The sequence below is a fragment of the Nymphalis io genome, chromosome 15 (genome assembly GCF_905147045.1).
Source record: "Nymphalis io chromosome 15, ilAglIoxx1.1, whole genome shotgun sequence".
NCBI lineage: Eukaryota > Metazoa > Arthropoda > Insecta > Lepidoptera > Nymphalidae > Nymphalis > Nymphalis io.
In genome coordinates this window covers 7,285,460-7,299,393 of record NC_065902.1, presented here as the reverse complement: position 1 = coordinate 7,299,393, position 13,934 = coordinate 7,285,460, and the positions used below count along the sequence as shown (strand labels likewise).

The 13,934-nt window shown below is 33.2% G+C and overlaps 1 protein-coding gene across 1 annotated transcript; it reads right to left on the bottom strand.

Moving 5' to 3' along the window:
* Positions 1 to 1,042: 1,042 nt before the first annotated feature.
* Positions 1,043 to 13,934, bottom strand: LOC126773737 (putative uncharacterized protein DDB_G0282133). Its single transcript, XM_050494844.1, has 5 exons — positions 13,752 to 13,934; positions 5,176 to 5,222; positions 3,400 to 4,724; positions 1,602 to 1,772; positions 1,043 to 1,146 (listed from the first exon to the last, which is right to left on the bottom strand). Exons 2-5 carry the CDS (start codon positions 5,198 to 5,200, stop codon positions 1,105 to 1,107), a joined length of 1,563 nt encoding a protein of 520 aa, XP_050350801.1. The 5' UTR covers positions 5,201 to 5,222; positions 13,752 to 13,934; the 3' UTR covers positions 1,043 to 1,104.

The window sequence follows — 13,934 nt, the reverse complement described above, 5'->3', positions numbered from 1 at the left end:
TTTTCGTGTTCGGATTTATTACTATCACTATCACACACTATAGGTTTTAAGGGTGAGTGAGCCAGTGTAACTACAGACACAAAGGAAGCAAAGGAAGGAAGTTTTAGTTTCCAAGGTTAGTGGCGCATTGGGAATGTCACAATGCGTGTTAGTCCAAAGTTCTGGGCACACTATTTATGATAATAAACTATTAAGTTTGTATTTGTTGTCTTTCAGGCGCGATATATGTATATAAATTTAATTATATTTGATATTATATATAACTTTATAATAAACTCATCAAGTTTTCCCGACTGATAGGTTGAACATATGAACCAGATTATACATTTTTCTCGTTGGCTCGATAGAATTAGAGCACCTAAAGACTATGGGGATCACGTATTCGTGATCAAATTTATTTTGATCCTGATTTTGCCAAATTACGACAGGCATATTGTATTGATTATCAATAGCAGCAGTAACATTTTTCTTCGTAGTCCTCTCATCTCAACGGAGTGATGGCGACTGATTTAAGAAATACAACATATTTAAGGTTGCCGTGACATGAGAATTGAATTTTCGCTAATATAAATTGTGGTAAACGGCTTAAATGTGAGACTACTCGAACAATTAATTTTTTTTTAATTTAATATAACATATCTGGTACACAAATAGTTTACAACTAACTTAACATTTGTTAAGGTTTAAATATCATATTAATTAGACATGTGTGAATACAATATGGAATGAGGCATTAAGCATGTGTGCAGAATAAAAGGAAAAGAGTTTGTTATCTAACAGAATAATGGTCACGGAAAACATTATACCCTATGTATGAGTTCTTGAAATCACTTTGCTGATATCATCAAAATCGTGGTAGCTGTTCGATTACTGTGCCGTGATTAGCGCTAAAACCTTATTTTTAGTAAATGTAAACTGTAAGGGTTTTATAACGTATGAGAAAAAGGTGCACAAACGAATTAAATACTTTCACATTAAAGCTTTAGATATCTCAAATATTCATTTATTATGTTGAAATATGCGATGGTAATAAAATATCCAATAAATTTCAGGAATCGAATTTTATTTATATGTTTTAATTACTAAATATCCATGAAAACATAACTACTTTCGACACATCAGCTTGTGAAAGTTCCAATCTTTCTTCTGAAACAAAAAGCATTTATTAGTTACACATTTTATTAATTTTATTTATAATTAGTATGTATGGGACAAGTGAAACGGTTGATAACTGTAAACGCACTGATTTATTATAGATTCAAGGCAGTTAGGATAGTCGCAGCCGTACGCATTGTACATTATTACATAGCTTACATTACAATTATGTATCTTAAGATTTGAGCAGGACACCATGAGACTAAACACTACCTGCATCTGACTTCGGGGATTTCTCGACTCAAAAATCCACTTAATTTTTGACGGCTTTTGACATCTCGGGCCTTATCAGTTAGCTATTTGACCAACAAGGCAGCTGATACACTAACGATGTTTGCTTTGTGATGCATTGCGTTCATTGCAATTAGTCGTAAAATGAGTTAGGGGTGAGTGGGACAATTGTAAAAGACAATCACTCCTGCCGTATATTCTCGAATACAAATTACCTGACACTGTAAGCTACAATAATATTCTCGGTAACATCCTAAGCACATCTTAGTCGTGACTAAGCCGCATACTTTGCAGGCGCCTGGTAGTATGAGGCCCTCACGATTCATTGATGTTGTATATACCGATGAGGAAGTTGTAAAAAGATCGACGTCGTTCCTTGAATTACCCTAAAATAAATAAATACACTTTTTCAAAAGGATCAATCATTGATATATAAAAAAAAAAAAACAAAATAAACACAGCGTCTCAAAAACGTCCGCATAAAATGAGCGCACAATTTTGGATTGTGCGCTCATTTCGAATAGTCTCGCTTCGCCCGCGTACTGCATGCTCGTTAAAAATGCCGAAGTGTTCGTTGAGAAATTGTAAAAATATTACGTCAAGAACGTTAAAAAAGGATGGGATATCGTATTATCGGTAGGTAAAAGTTTTTATTGATTTGTTTTGTTGTTTTTATGACTTAATATACTACGCAATATGTGATTTTGATTTAATTTGTCTCAAAATTGCAGAGAAAACAATAGAAAACCTAAAATCGAATTCAAAAAGAGAAGTCTACAATAAACTAAATTTATTACAAGTAAATTAATGAAAATTCCTGCTGTTGCCATGTCAGCTTAAAAAATAATTATATTTTTAAAGTTTTAAGAGTGATCCGTAGTAGATACACCCTGAAACTTGAAAAAATCGAGTTTCCCGGGCTGGTAGCTCGCTACCCAATCACCTAAAACTAAATAGGTACATACTTAGTTTCGATAAAATGTTCTCCTAATACTTTTTGAACCAAATAATTAAATAAATAATTTTACCAGTACATAGTTACGCTGAGATAAAAGTATAAATACGTGTTTAGAACACAATTTAACAAAATCTTAAAAACCAATTCAATGTATAAAAATAAACAGTATAAATAATATTCGTCTCCACTCCATGCCTTGTCCTACCGGCTAATTTCGGTTGTAAAATTCTATTGCTTTTTGCACACTGCCTTGTGAAAACAATTGTAAGCAATCCGCATAAGGTTAAAATTGCAAAAAAAATGTTTATTGTATAACTATAGCTACTTATATAGAATTGCCGACTTGCCGAGTGTTTAGTGACAGTTTCGAGTGTTACTTTTGTTTGATTCTGTGTATGTAGGTTTTTTTATATATCTGTCGCAGAATCAAAGATAAGACGCTATAATTTAAGACGCTATAATTTAAGTACAACGCCGTCTATAAGTGGTTCTCGGAAACGTCAAGTAGTACGCTTGAGTAAGGTCGATACAGGAATTCAGAGTGTCCACTTGACAGTTAATGAATAATGTGTTGTTAATGATTTGAAAGCTCTCGTGCTGGGGACTTGGGAAAGGAACTCCGGGGCTAAAGGTCGTCTTCTTGTATCGTCTTATCTTCTTGTAACTTGCTGCGTTTTTAACCACTTTAATCGGCGTGGTTAATTGTTATTTTGTGATTATCGATTGTTAGCGAACAAATAAACAACAGTTGTATGAAACCGAACTTTTACTTTGCCTCACGTAACCAACCCCACGCTGTTATATCAATGGGATCAATGGTCATAAGTGAGAATTTTAATGTGTTTTACAAATATGCTGTAATTATGTAGAATTACATTCGGAGAAGAGAGATTAAGGGGTTGAAAAATTAATTCCTATTAATTAGGTATTTATCAGTAGTTAGCTATCAATTATAAATAAAGATTAAAAAGTGAGGATTCTTTAGATACGCTGAATAATTTGTTTTTGTTAATATGGAGCCAGTCAAACATGCTTTAGCAAATACAATTAATTACCAATTGATCTACAGGATATTCTATGGTGCTAATAGGACTAATGAAGCCACTGTCTCTCGACACTGATGATCTTGATGTTGCAAAGTGATTATCACGATTTACATTGTCATTGTCTAGATCAATTACTTCTCGTTCATTGTTAGGTAAGTTGTTATAAGCCAGAGTTTCATGAGGTGCAAATGAAGTGTTTTTATTTGGCAAATGCGTTGAAATTTCAGTTCGACTGCTTATTTCATGGTAAATATTGTCTTTGTTTCTTGTGCTCTGTGGTTCAGAATTAAACGAGTTGCCTGTTTTTTGCCTTTTTGTTATACAATTGCTTGTAACTGTATGACGTTGAGTACGGTTAAGAATATTTGGCTTAACACTTATTCTTATTTCCCTATCCTTAGGACCACACGACAAAAGATGAATAAAACCATTGTCTTCATTTTTAATATTACTATTTATTACATTTTTGGAAGTAGTTTTTGAAGATTCATTTTTTTTATATGTGGCAGTGGAAGATCGTCTCCATGTTTGATAATTACTATTAGATTCTATATGCTTTCGGAGCTTGGTATAATCTAGTATTTCTCTAATTAGTTTGATTAAATAATCATTTGAAATGTTGTACCAAGACTTGCTAAAGGCAAGTGCAATTGTCCTGTTTATAAACTTCTCCATGAATATTGGATGATTTTCTAGTGGTAACATAAAAAAGATGAGTATATTGTATGAATTATTGAAAAGTTTATGTTTAAAATATCTATAATATTCCTTAGCTCTTTGGTATCTTGCATGGTCGCATATATCCCTTGAAACGGTATAATAGCATTTTGAAATTTCTATCAAATTATAGGATACTTTATCTAATAAATACAATATATTTGTTTTATGTGTTTCTAAACCCATTCTTGTTGAATGTTTTGAATGTTGGTGATTGTTATTATTTCCTTGACTATGTACAATGCTTTCAATAGGAAATGATGTGTTTGACCAAATAGGTATTCTGTGGTTAATGTCATTATTAGTGGCGACATTATTGATGTGTGGATTCATAACTTTAGATGTAAGGGTTCCGGTTTCGTAATGAGTTTCACACTCAACGTTAAATGTATTGTTCATTGTATCAAAACAGACATTTGAGGAATAATGATCATCTATACATTTTGATAGCAATTCTAAGTTATTTGTTGGAAATGTTTGCGTTGCAGGATTTTCAAAACAATTGTCCATGCTGTTTTCAACTGATTTATTAAATTCATTAGTTTCTGCTTCATCAAAGAGTATTGTAACTTTGATAGGCGCATTAAAGTTATATGTATCCATTTGCCGAATAATATCTGAAAAATAATAATAATATCACTTCAGATTTCAGTTGTCATCTTTCTGTAAGGTATGGGAGATAAATAAAAAAAATCCTACTTAAAAAAAACATTGAAAATTTTAATTTAATTTCGTTTATAATGATTTTGATTTTTTTTAATGTTATAGGTTGGTGGACGGGCAAATGCCACCAGATGTTAAATGATCACCACCCATAGACCACCCATAGACATTGGTAATGTAAGAAATATTAACCATCAGTTTTATGATTTTGTCAGACATATATCAAAATTTCATGATGATCGGTTCGAATCGATCGGCATGAGTAGTTAAGACGTGAAAGCGTAACAAACAAGCAAATTTATTTTCGCATTTATAATATTAGTAAGCATATGGAAGAATGTAACAACATTCTACAATAATTGCAGATGGTTAACGGTTAAAAACATACTATTTTTCAGTACTTACCGCTGCCTTCATTTTGTTCATCCATTATTTATTTATTTGGCAAATTTCTGAAACAAATAAACAATTTTAAATACTAATAACACTTCAATGTTTGTATTTACTACAGCTAATAAAAATAGGAACGAATTTAAGGTGTAGTAGTAGAAGTTGTAGTAGTGGTAGAAATACTAAAATAAGCATTAAAGTATTGATTGGCATCGGGCAAGGGTAGCATTACGTACCAGACCAAAGCTATGGTGGCCCGCAAATGCTCGCCGACTATTAATCATACGACTTGTTTGAAAAGGCAAACTGTTACTGTAGAAGTACTCAGGAGATAATATTTTATCAGACAATCGATAAATTTCATGACAACAATAGTTAATTTAAACAAATGTGTGGTCCCCGAGTTTGAAGGGATCAGGTGTTAGACACCCTATTTCCTTTTCTGTATCTGATAATGTGAACAACAAACAACCTCACTTTTGTCCGCCTCCGTTGGGAATCTGTTCATCTTTAGCATCAGCGGTGAAAATAAAATTAAAATCCCCAATTATTTCATAGATTTGTGTGATAGATACACATACAAAATATTTTTTTTTTCAGCCTTTTGCCGTCCACTGCTGGACGAAAGCCTCCCCCATAGAACGCCAACCATCCCGATCTTGGGCAGTCCGCATCCATCCCGAACCTGCCATCTTTTTTAAATCGTCGGCCCATCTTGTCACAGGGCGTCCTACACTACGTTTGCCTAAGCGTGGTCTCCACTCCAACACGTGTCGGCTCCATCGGCCATCAATGCGCCTGGAGACATGACCAGCCCACTTCCACTTCAGCGAGCTAATTCTTAGCGCGATGTCGGTGACTTTAGTTCTCTGGCGAATGTCCTCATTTCGGATTCTATCTGCCAGAGAAACCCCAAGTATCGCACGTTCCATTGCTCGCTGAGCGACCCTAAATTTGTGGACCAGTCCTACGGTAAGTGTCCACGTATCGGCACCGTAAGTCATTACAGGTAGGACGCACTGATTGAAGACCCTGGTCTTAAGCAACTGTGGGATCGACGATTCAAAAATATGACGTAACCTCCCGAATGCCGCCCAGCCCAAACGTATTCTTCTTTTAGCCTCCTTTTCAAAGTTGTGCCGGCCAAGTTGTATAGTTTGGCCCAGGTAGATATATTCCTGCACAACTTCAAGTGGAGAGCCATTCACGACCACTGGTCTCGGGGATACATGACGGTTTGCCATAATTTTGATCTTTTCAATGTTCACCCCGAGACCTACTTGTCTTAAAGAATCGCTCAGGCTGTTTAGCATCTCTTCCAAATCCTGCAGAGTCTCCGCCATGATGACAATGTCGTCGGCAAATCGCAGATGTGTAATCTGTTGGCCATTTATATTAAACATACATACAAAATATACAGTGTGTAAAAAATCCAATCCAACCCGTGATGTGGTGATTAGGTATCGTGAGTCGGTTCTATTTATGTAATCATTTTTAAAATACTAATAGTTTAAGAATTTTAGCACCAGATGCGTTCGGTCTGCATAAAATCACGCTAATCGATTTTTCGATTAGATTATGTTAGAGGGTCCCATGGGATTATGAGTTACGGAATAGAGAGTGCACCTGTGTTTGCGCACAAACTTGTGCACTATAATACCTGCGCAGTTGGTTAATCTCTCTTGAGATTGGCCGCCGTGGCCGAAATCGGTTTGGAAGACATTATTATTATGCCTACCCTATCCTGTCGGGTCGGACAGGGTGTTTTTATACGTTGTTTAACATGGACAAATAAAGAGATGATATACGACATAGCAGGCTTAGAAAAATGCATGTGATTCGTGTGGAGCGATTTAATCTTCCTGACCTCTATTTATACTAATACAATGTTTTATTTATAGAATCAAAAAAATACTATGTTAAAAAGGGTAAAAAATATAACAATGCTTCTATTCCATTTAACCATCATATACAATTAATTTCGAGACACTGAATCACCTTATAAAGGTTTAGCGTGTAGACTATCTTGAGATACTGAGGCGTATATTATTGAGAGACGGATCCAGGTATGAGGCTAACCAATACTCAAAGACCGAAGGAATGATATATATTTATTTACGACACATCACAATTGTTTGAGTACCCTGTACTGACTGATTGATTAATGTATTATAATAATCTAATAATAAATTGTTATGATTTCTTCATGCCAAATATGGAGTACAACTGAAAAGGCGATGTACTGACGGCACATAACATCCCCCTTTGAGAAAAAAATTAACAATTTTCTTAAAATAAATAAAAACCAGTAACAAACATTCAATACCTACAACAAAAATTTATATATAACACTATGAACTAGAAACAAATGCAACCAAGGTACTCAAAAAAAACCTAAAAACAATAAAAATCTTTAAACAAAGAAATTATAAAAAAGCAAAAAAAATGTATATAATATGATCCTTTTTTATGTGTGTATAACATCAAAATATGTTTATAAATTACAATTAATTATATTTAAAAAAAATTACTAACTATTTCGATCTATCTGTATGCAAATCTCACAACAGGTCTAAATATACGACCAGATCTCGTTGTCATAGGCTTATTGTTTTTATTAGCTTCTACCTTATTTGGAATTCGATCAATGCTATCTTCGCTGGTAATTAGAAACGCCGGCTTAAGGCGATCGATGCTTACTATTTTTTCGATACCATTAATCACTATCTTGAAATGTTTCGCTGATTTGCTTAAAACTTTAAACGGCCCAGAATAGGGTGACGTAAGTGGCTTCGAAACTCTATCACATCGGACAAAAACGTGTGTACACTCACTTAATTCTGGATGTACAAATATACCGTTTTGTCTTAAATCTCGTTTCGGTAGCGATGCAATTTGTCTGATCCTATAGCGCAAGTTTTGCAAAAACGTTTCATTTTCAGTGATTTCCAGCTTTGTCGGCGAAAAGAAATCGCCTGGTAAACGTATGACTTCACCGTAAACCATCTCGGCTGCAGTTATTCCAGTGTTATCGCGTAAGCTTGCCCTTAAGCCTAATAAAACTGACGGTAATTCGTTGACCCAATTGTCCGTATTGTCTCTACACATCAGCCCTTATGTGATTTGGATGTCCATTGCGTATTACGACGGATCAAGGTCGTCAATTGGAATCCCACTTGTTCGCATTGTTGGCTAAGAGAATGGGCATAACTAAAATAAGAACCACGAGCTAACCCGCAGTCAAATGGTGCTGTCGAACGAACTCATCGAACATTAAAAACCGCCCTTATGTGTAGAGGGGTCACGTCGGGGTCACCACTTTAGCGTGTAGGCTATATTGAGATACTGAGGCGTATATTATTGAGAGACGGATCCAGGTATGAGGCTAACCAATACTCAAAGACCGAAGGAATGATATATATTTATTTACGACACATCACAATTGTTTGAGTACCCTGTACTGACTGATTGATTAATGTATTATAATAATCTAATAATAAATTGTTATGATTTCTTCATGCCAAATATGGAGTACAACTGAAAAGGCGATGTGCTGACGGCACAAAGGTACATTTACAATGTACATATTTTACACATAAAAAATAACAGACTTTATAAAACTCACTGATATGAATAACAACAACAATAACAACAGGCCCATTATACTTGAAATTTAAAGTAAAGTGACTGCACCGACACGAAACTTACTATTTTTAAACGTTATTATTTACAATCGATCATTAAAATATGCAGAAACATATATACATAAGAAAAAATTATACTGACCTTCCGCGAGATGTCAATATAAATTCACTTTAAAACAACTCAACAGATTAATCGAAACTGAAATTCACACTGTGTGTTTAAGGTCTATTTTAGTTTGCACGTCTAATGGTCATTGGAATTCCCACAACTAGGTATATGTTGAACATTTGAGTTAAATCCTATAGTATTACTGATAGATCGATAGAATGAATACATTAAAACTATTTTTACTTATTTAAATTTTTACCATCTGCCTATTGAAGGCTGAATTAAGTATTTATAAGACAGTGCGGTCGTCACAGAGCGATGATATGTAACTTTATCTCAGAAAACCATGAAGAGTTATCAATAGTACTATATATAACCTATTCCAATCGAAGTAGGAATAAAGGTAAACAAATCGAAGATTTACAAATTGCATGCGAATTTCTAATTGTTCGGCTGTATTACGCACTATAAACAAATATTGATTAATTTACCTTTATTTATAATACAACACTATTTCACTTAAATAGTTATAACCACATTAATTTAACTTTCGAAGTTCCGATTACAACTTCGCGAACATTTAAAACGCCATTTTTTCGCAAATCCATAGTGACATCATAGATTATTTAAGATCTGACCAATGCTATCGCCTCAATTTATATCGGTGACCAATGATATCGGTGTCAATTTGTTTATTTGCGTTTGCTCCTCTTGTTGTTAAAATAGGCTATAGTTATATATTTAAGGCCATGCATTAAGGGTCCGAAACCGAAACAGCCCGTGAATGTCCCACTGCTGGGCTAAAGGCCTCCTCTCCTCATTTTGAGGAGAAGGTTTGGAGCTTATTCCACCACGCTGCTCCAATGCGGGTTGGTGGAATACACATGTGGCAGAATTTCAGTGAAATTAGACACATGCAGGTTTCCTCACGATGTTTTCCTTCACCGTAAAGCACGAGATGAATTATAATCACAAATTAAGCACATGATAATTCAGTGGTGCTTGCCCGGGTTTGAACCCACGATCATCGGTTAAGATTCACGCGTTCTTACCGCTGGGCCATCTCGAGTTATTAAGGTCATGCACCCTTAATTTCTGTTTCGTACAAATAAAATTCACCGTTTACGTGGTACAAGCAATAAAATTGTTACATTTGACCTTTTTGCTTTTTTTTTAGGAGACATGGTCGATGAGATGTTTTGACATTTAATTTATTATCATACTTGATATCTGTACTAATGTTCGGCGCTATGAGAATCATTGTATATTAAAATGTATATTTTGATAAGACTCAATTGAAATTATATACTATCCTACTAATATTATAAATGCGAAAGTTTGTATGGATGTTTGCTATTACTCTTTCACGCAAAAACTACTGAATGGATTTTAATGAAACTTACATCAGAATAACATATAGGTTTTAATTTATAAAGCTATTGAGTAAATTGGCCAATATATAAAAATAAGTTTCATGTGTCGGAAAAAATATCGTATCTGCGAGACATTCTGGCGAGCGTTGCAAAATCCGTAAGTTAGACGAATATGATGTATGGTGGAAAAGTATTTCTTAAATAGTTCTACAAAAGTCTGCGACAGCATATATCTTATGTATCTATATATTTTATGTGTAAGCCATTATAGCTGAAATAGTGAATCGAAAATACAATAAAATGTAATATTTATTTCCACATTTTGTATTAACAAATTGATTCTTATCAAAACAAATTCTTTCATCACTTCTGATATTTGAACTTTGTCTTTTACACCATATCATTTGGACAAATATTTTAAAAGTTACGACGACGATAATGTGAGTGCGTGAGGGCAGACGTCATTGATGGTTGTGTCCGTTTTGCGATTTTGCCTAGCGATTTGTTAAAGACGCACTATACCTTTATATAATGTAATTAAATTAAATTGTAACCTGTATTTAAATTACATAGGTAGGCATTTGTTTTTTTGTTTTGTTTATAATAAGAGCTACTTACAATAATGCAGCTGACTTAGTAAGTTTATTTAAAGTCTATACATATAATAAATCTGTAACTGATATAAGATATAAAGGTAAAACTATTACCGGGGGCCTTTATCAACGCAATAGAAACCAAACCAATGATTGTAAGAAATTTTGTCTGTTTATCTGTTTGGGCACGCTAATATTAGAAATGGCTTTGAAGAAAGTTATTTGAGTGCGGTTTTCACTAATGTATTGCGGCTAACTTTACTTACAATTTAGTGTTTGTTTTATCTCAATTTGTTTATAAATAATAAAGTTATGTCAATTTAAAGAATCACGTCGAACATTTATTCGATAAAATTGGTATAAAATAACTGTTCTTCCAAAGTATGTTGAACTCAAATTTATATCATCAATAATATTAAATAAGGGCCAGCTTATGCTGGTAAATGTCGATTAATTCGCCTATGCGTAGATATGACTGTCTTTTAAGGTTGACTACAATCTTTTGTATGGTAATCAAATTTGTTCTAAAATTTCATTATTTGCAGTCGTTTTTAAAAAATATAAATCTTATAAAATATACCGAGACAAGACCATAGAAAGTTTTTAGTAGTTTTTATTGTTTTGACATATTATTACAACGGGTAGTTGAGTTGGTTTTTTGAAAATACTCATACATACATGCGTATTTGTTTTTGGTTTGTAAATAACTTTGTAAGTTAAAGTTTATAGGTTAGATAGATATTTCGTTTCGTTGCCGCATATATATATTTTGTTCATGGTTAATTGTTAAATTTATACTTAGTCGGTTAGTGTGTGTGTGTCAAACATACGCGGTTTGTACTATTTTTAATTTTTATTTGTATTTACTTAAATCTTTACTTCACTTTTATAATTTACTTCACTTGTATAGAACAAATTTGTACCATACAAAAGGTTATAGTCAACCTTAAAAGATTTAAGGGAATGCTGTTTCTTTCTTGGCCACATTTAGATACATATAAATAATAAATAAATAAATAAATAATAAATAATGTTATCTTAATTTTATTTTGTATTAATTAGTATATTTTTAGTAATTTTTTGTAACGTAAACTTTGCATGAATTTAATGAATTATTTAATTTTAATTTGTACCTATATCAATTTCAAACTATTTGTGTTATTAATTTTAATTTTATTAAGTGCATGTTTATTTTTTTATGATCTTTAATTTGTACCAATTTGGACTTTTTTTTTTAATCTTTCTACTCATGTTGCTATAATTATGTGTTAATGTATTTTTAAAACAAATATTGTAATTGTTGTGGCTACTTTAAAAAGCTTCACATGTTAGCTATTTTCACTAAATTGTTTTACATTTGTCATTAAAACATGTAGTAGCTACTAGTGGTCCTTAAAATAAATAAATAAAAATAAAATAAAATATAAATGTGAAGCTTAATTAATATTAAGAAATACTGGTTTTTTGAGCATAAAATTTTATGAATAAACATCGGAATAAAACATTAAGTCAAGTGGAAATGACAATATGATTAATAATATCGGATTGGCAAAATTAAGACTTTCGACACTAATAAATTTAAGCTGGGACTCGTCATCAAACGAAAGCTCCATATCGGAAGACGAGGAATAAATAAATATTGTATTGAACTTGTGAATATTTATTAGGTCGTTTAATTTTCAATTTATATTACAAAGGTAGGTTTACTTGGTGGCAGGGCTGTGGAGGGGGTTTTTGCAAGCCCGCATTGGTACCACCATTGGCACCACGTATCAAATATTCTACAGTCAAACATCGATACGTAGTATTGTTGTGTTCCTGTTGGAAGCATAAGCGAGCCAGTTTTATTACAGGCGCAAGGGACATACTATCTTAGTTCCCAAGGTTAATGGTGCATTGGCGATGTAAGGGGTAGGTAATATTTCTTATAGTGCCAATTATAGTAGTCTTTGGGCAGTGGTGAACATATTACCACTTACCTACTTGACCTTTTTTTTTTGAAAGCTGGAACGGTGGGCGTTTCTCCCACAGGAACACTGGGGGGTATGTGGGGCTCGCCGGAGTCCAAAGCGACGTGTGCGCCCCGAATACCCATCAAAAAACCAGCGGTACCTTCCGTCTTAACGTGGAGCGCCATGGGATCAGTTTCGCATGCTACCGTCACGATCTACCTACTTGACCTACTTCAATAACAAAATCCACAATTTAAAGCCATTAAAGACTACTTCTCCATTGATTGTTTAATTTATAGATTATTAATATTTGAGTGGAAAAATGTTTTTCGTAAGCTGGTTTGCCTATGTATAAAACTATAATTTGAATATATCATAATTTGCATTAAGATCCTAAAAATATAATGTATATAAAAAGTTTTTATTAACATTAGGCATTTACATTTTTTTATTCGCATTGTAATGTTAACTTCGACGTAACTTAGGTAGATGTCAAAAAGCGTATAACCAATTGGACTGAGTATAACTTAATACTGTGAACTGTGTATCGCTCAAAACTATAAAACACGTGCTAATTATATTGCAGCTGACATAACAATGTCAGCTGCAATATAATACAATTGAGCAGAATTTATTATACAGAGAAAAAATGCTATTGGTAAATTTACATTTGACGTTGATTTTTAATGCGGACTCATAAATATATTATCCTATTGTCTGAACACCGCGAATAAGAACGATGATTAATAGTATAATTTGAGTCGCATATATTTATTAATAAAAAATATTCGTATTTATATGACTTAACTAGAAAGCTAGGGGACAAATATCATGCTCTATATTTAAATGCAGATGCTTGACAGAAAACTTGTAGGTAAAAATGTTTATAAATTTAATGTGATAATAAAAATATAGCATACCTTCTATGGTAACATAATATCATAGTAAAACATGAGAGGTTAATTTTCATAAGCACATCATAAATACTCCACAATAATTCAAAAATCACTGATTTACAAGAAGATATTCAAAAACAGTGCATTGTTTATACACTCCGGGAGGCCGAACTCAAAATGCGCGTAAGCGGTCCGTGGTGTTTGCTT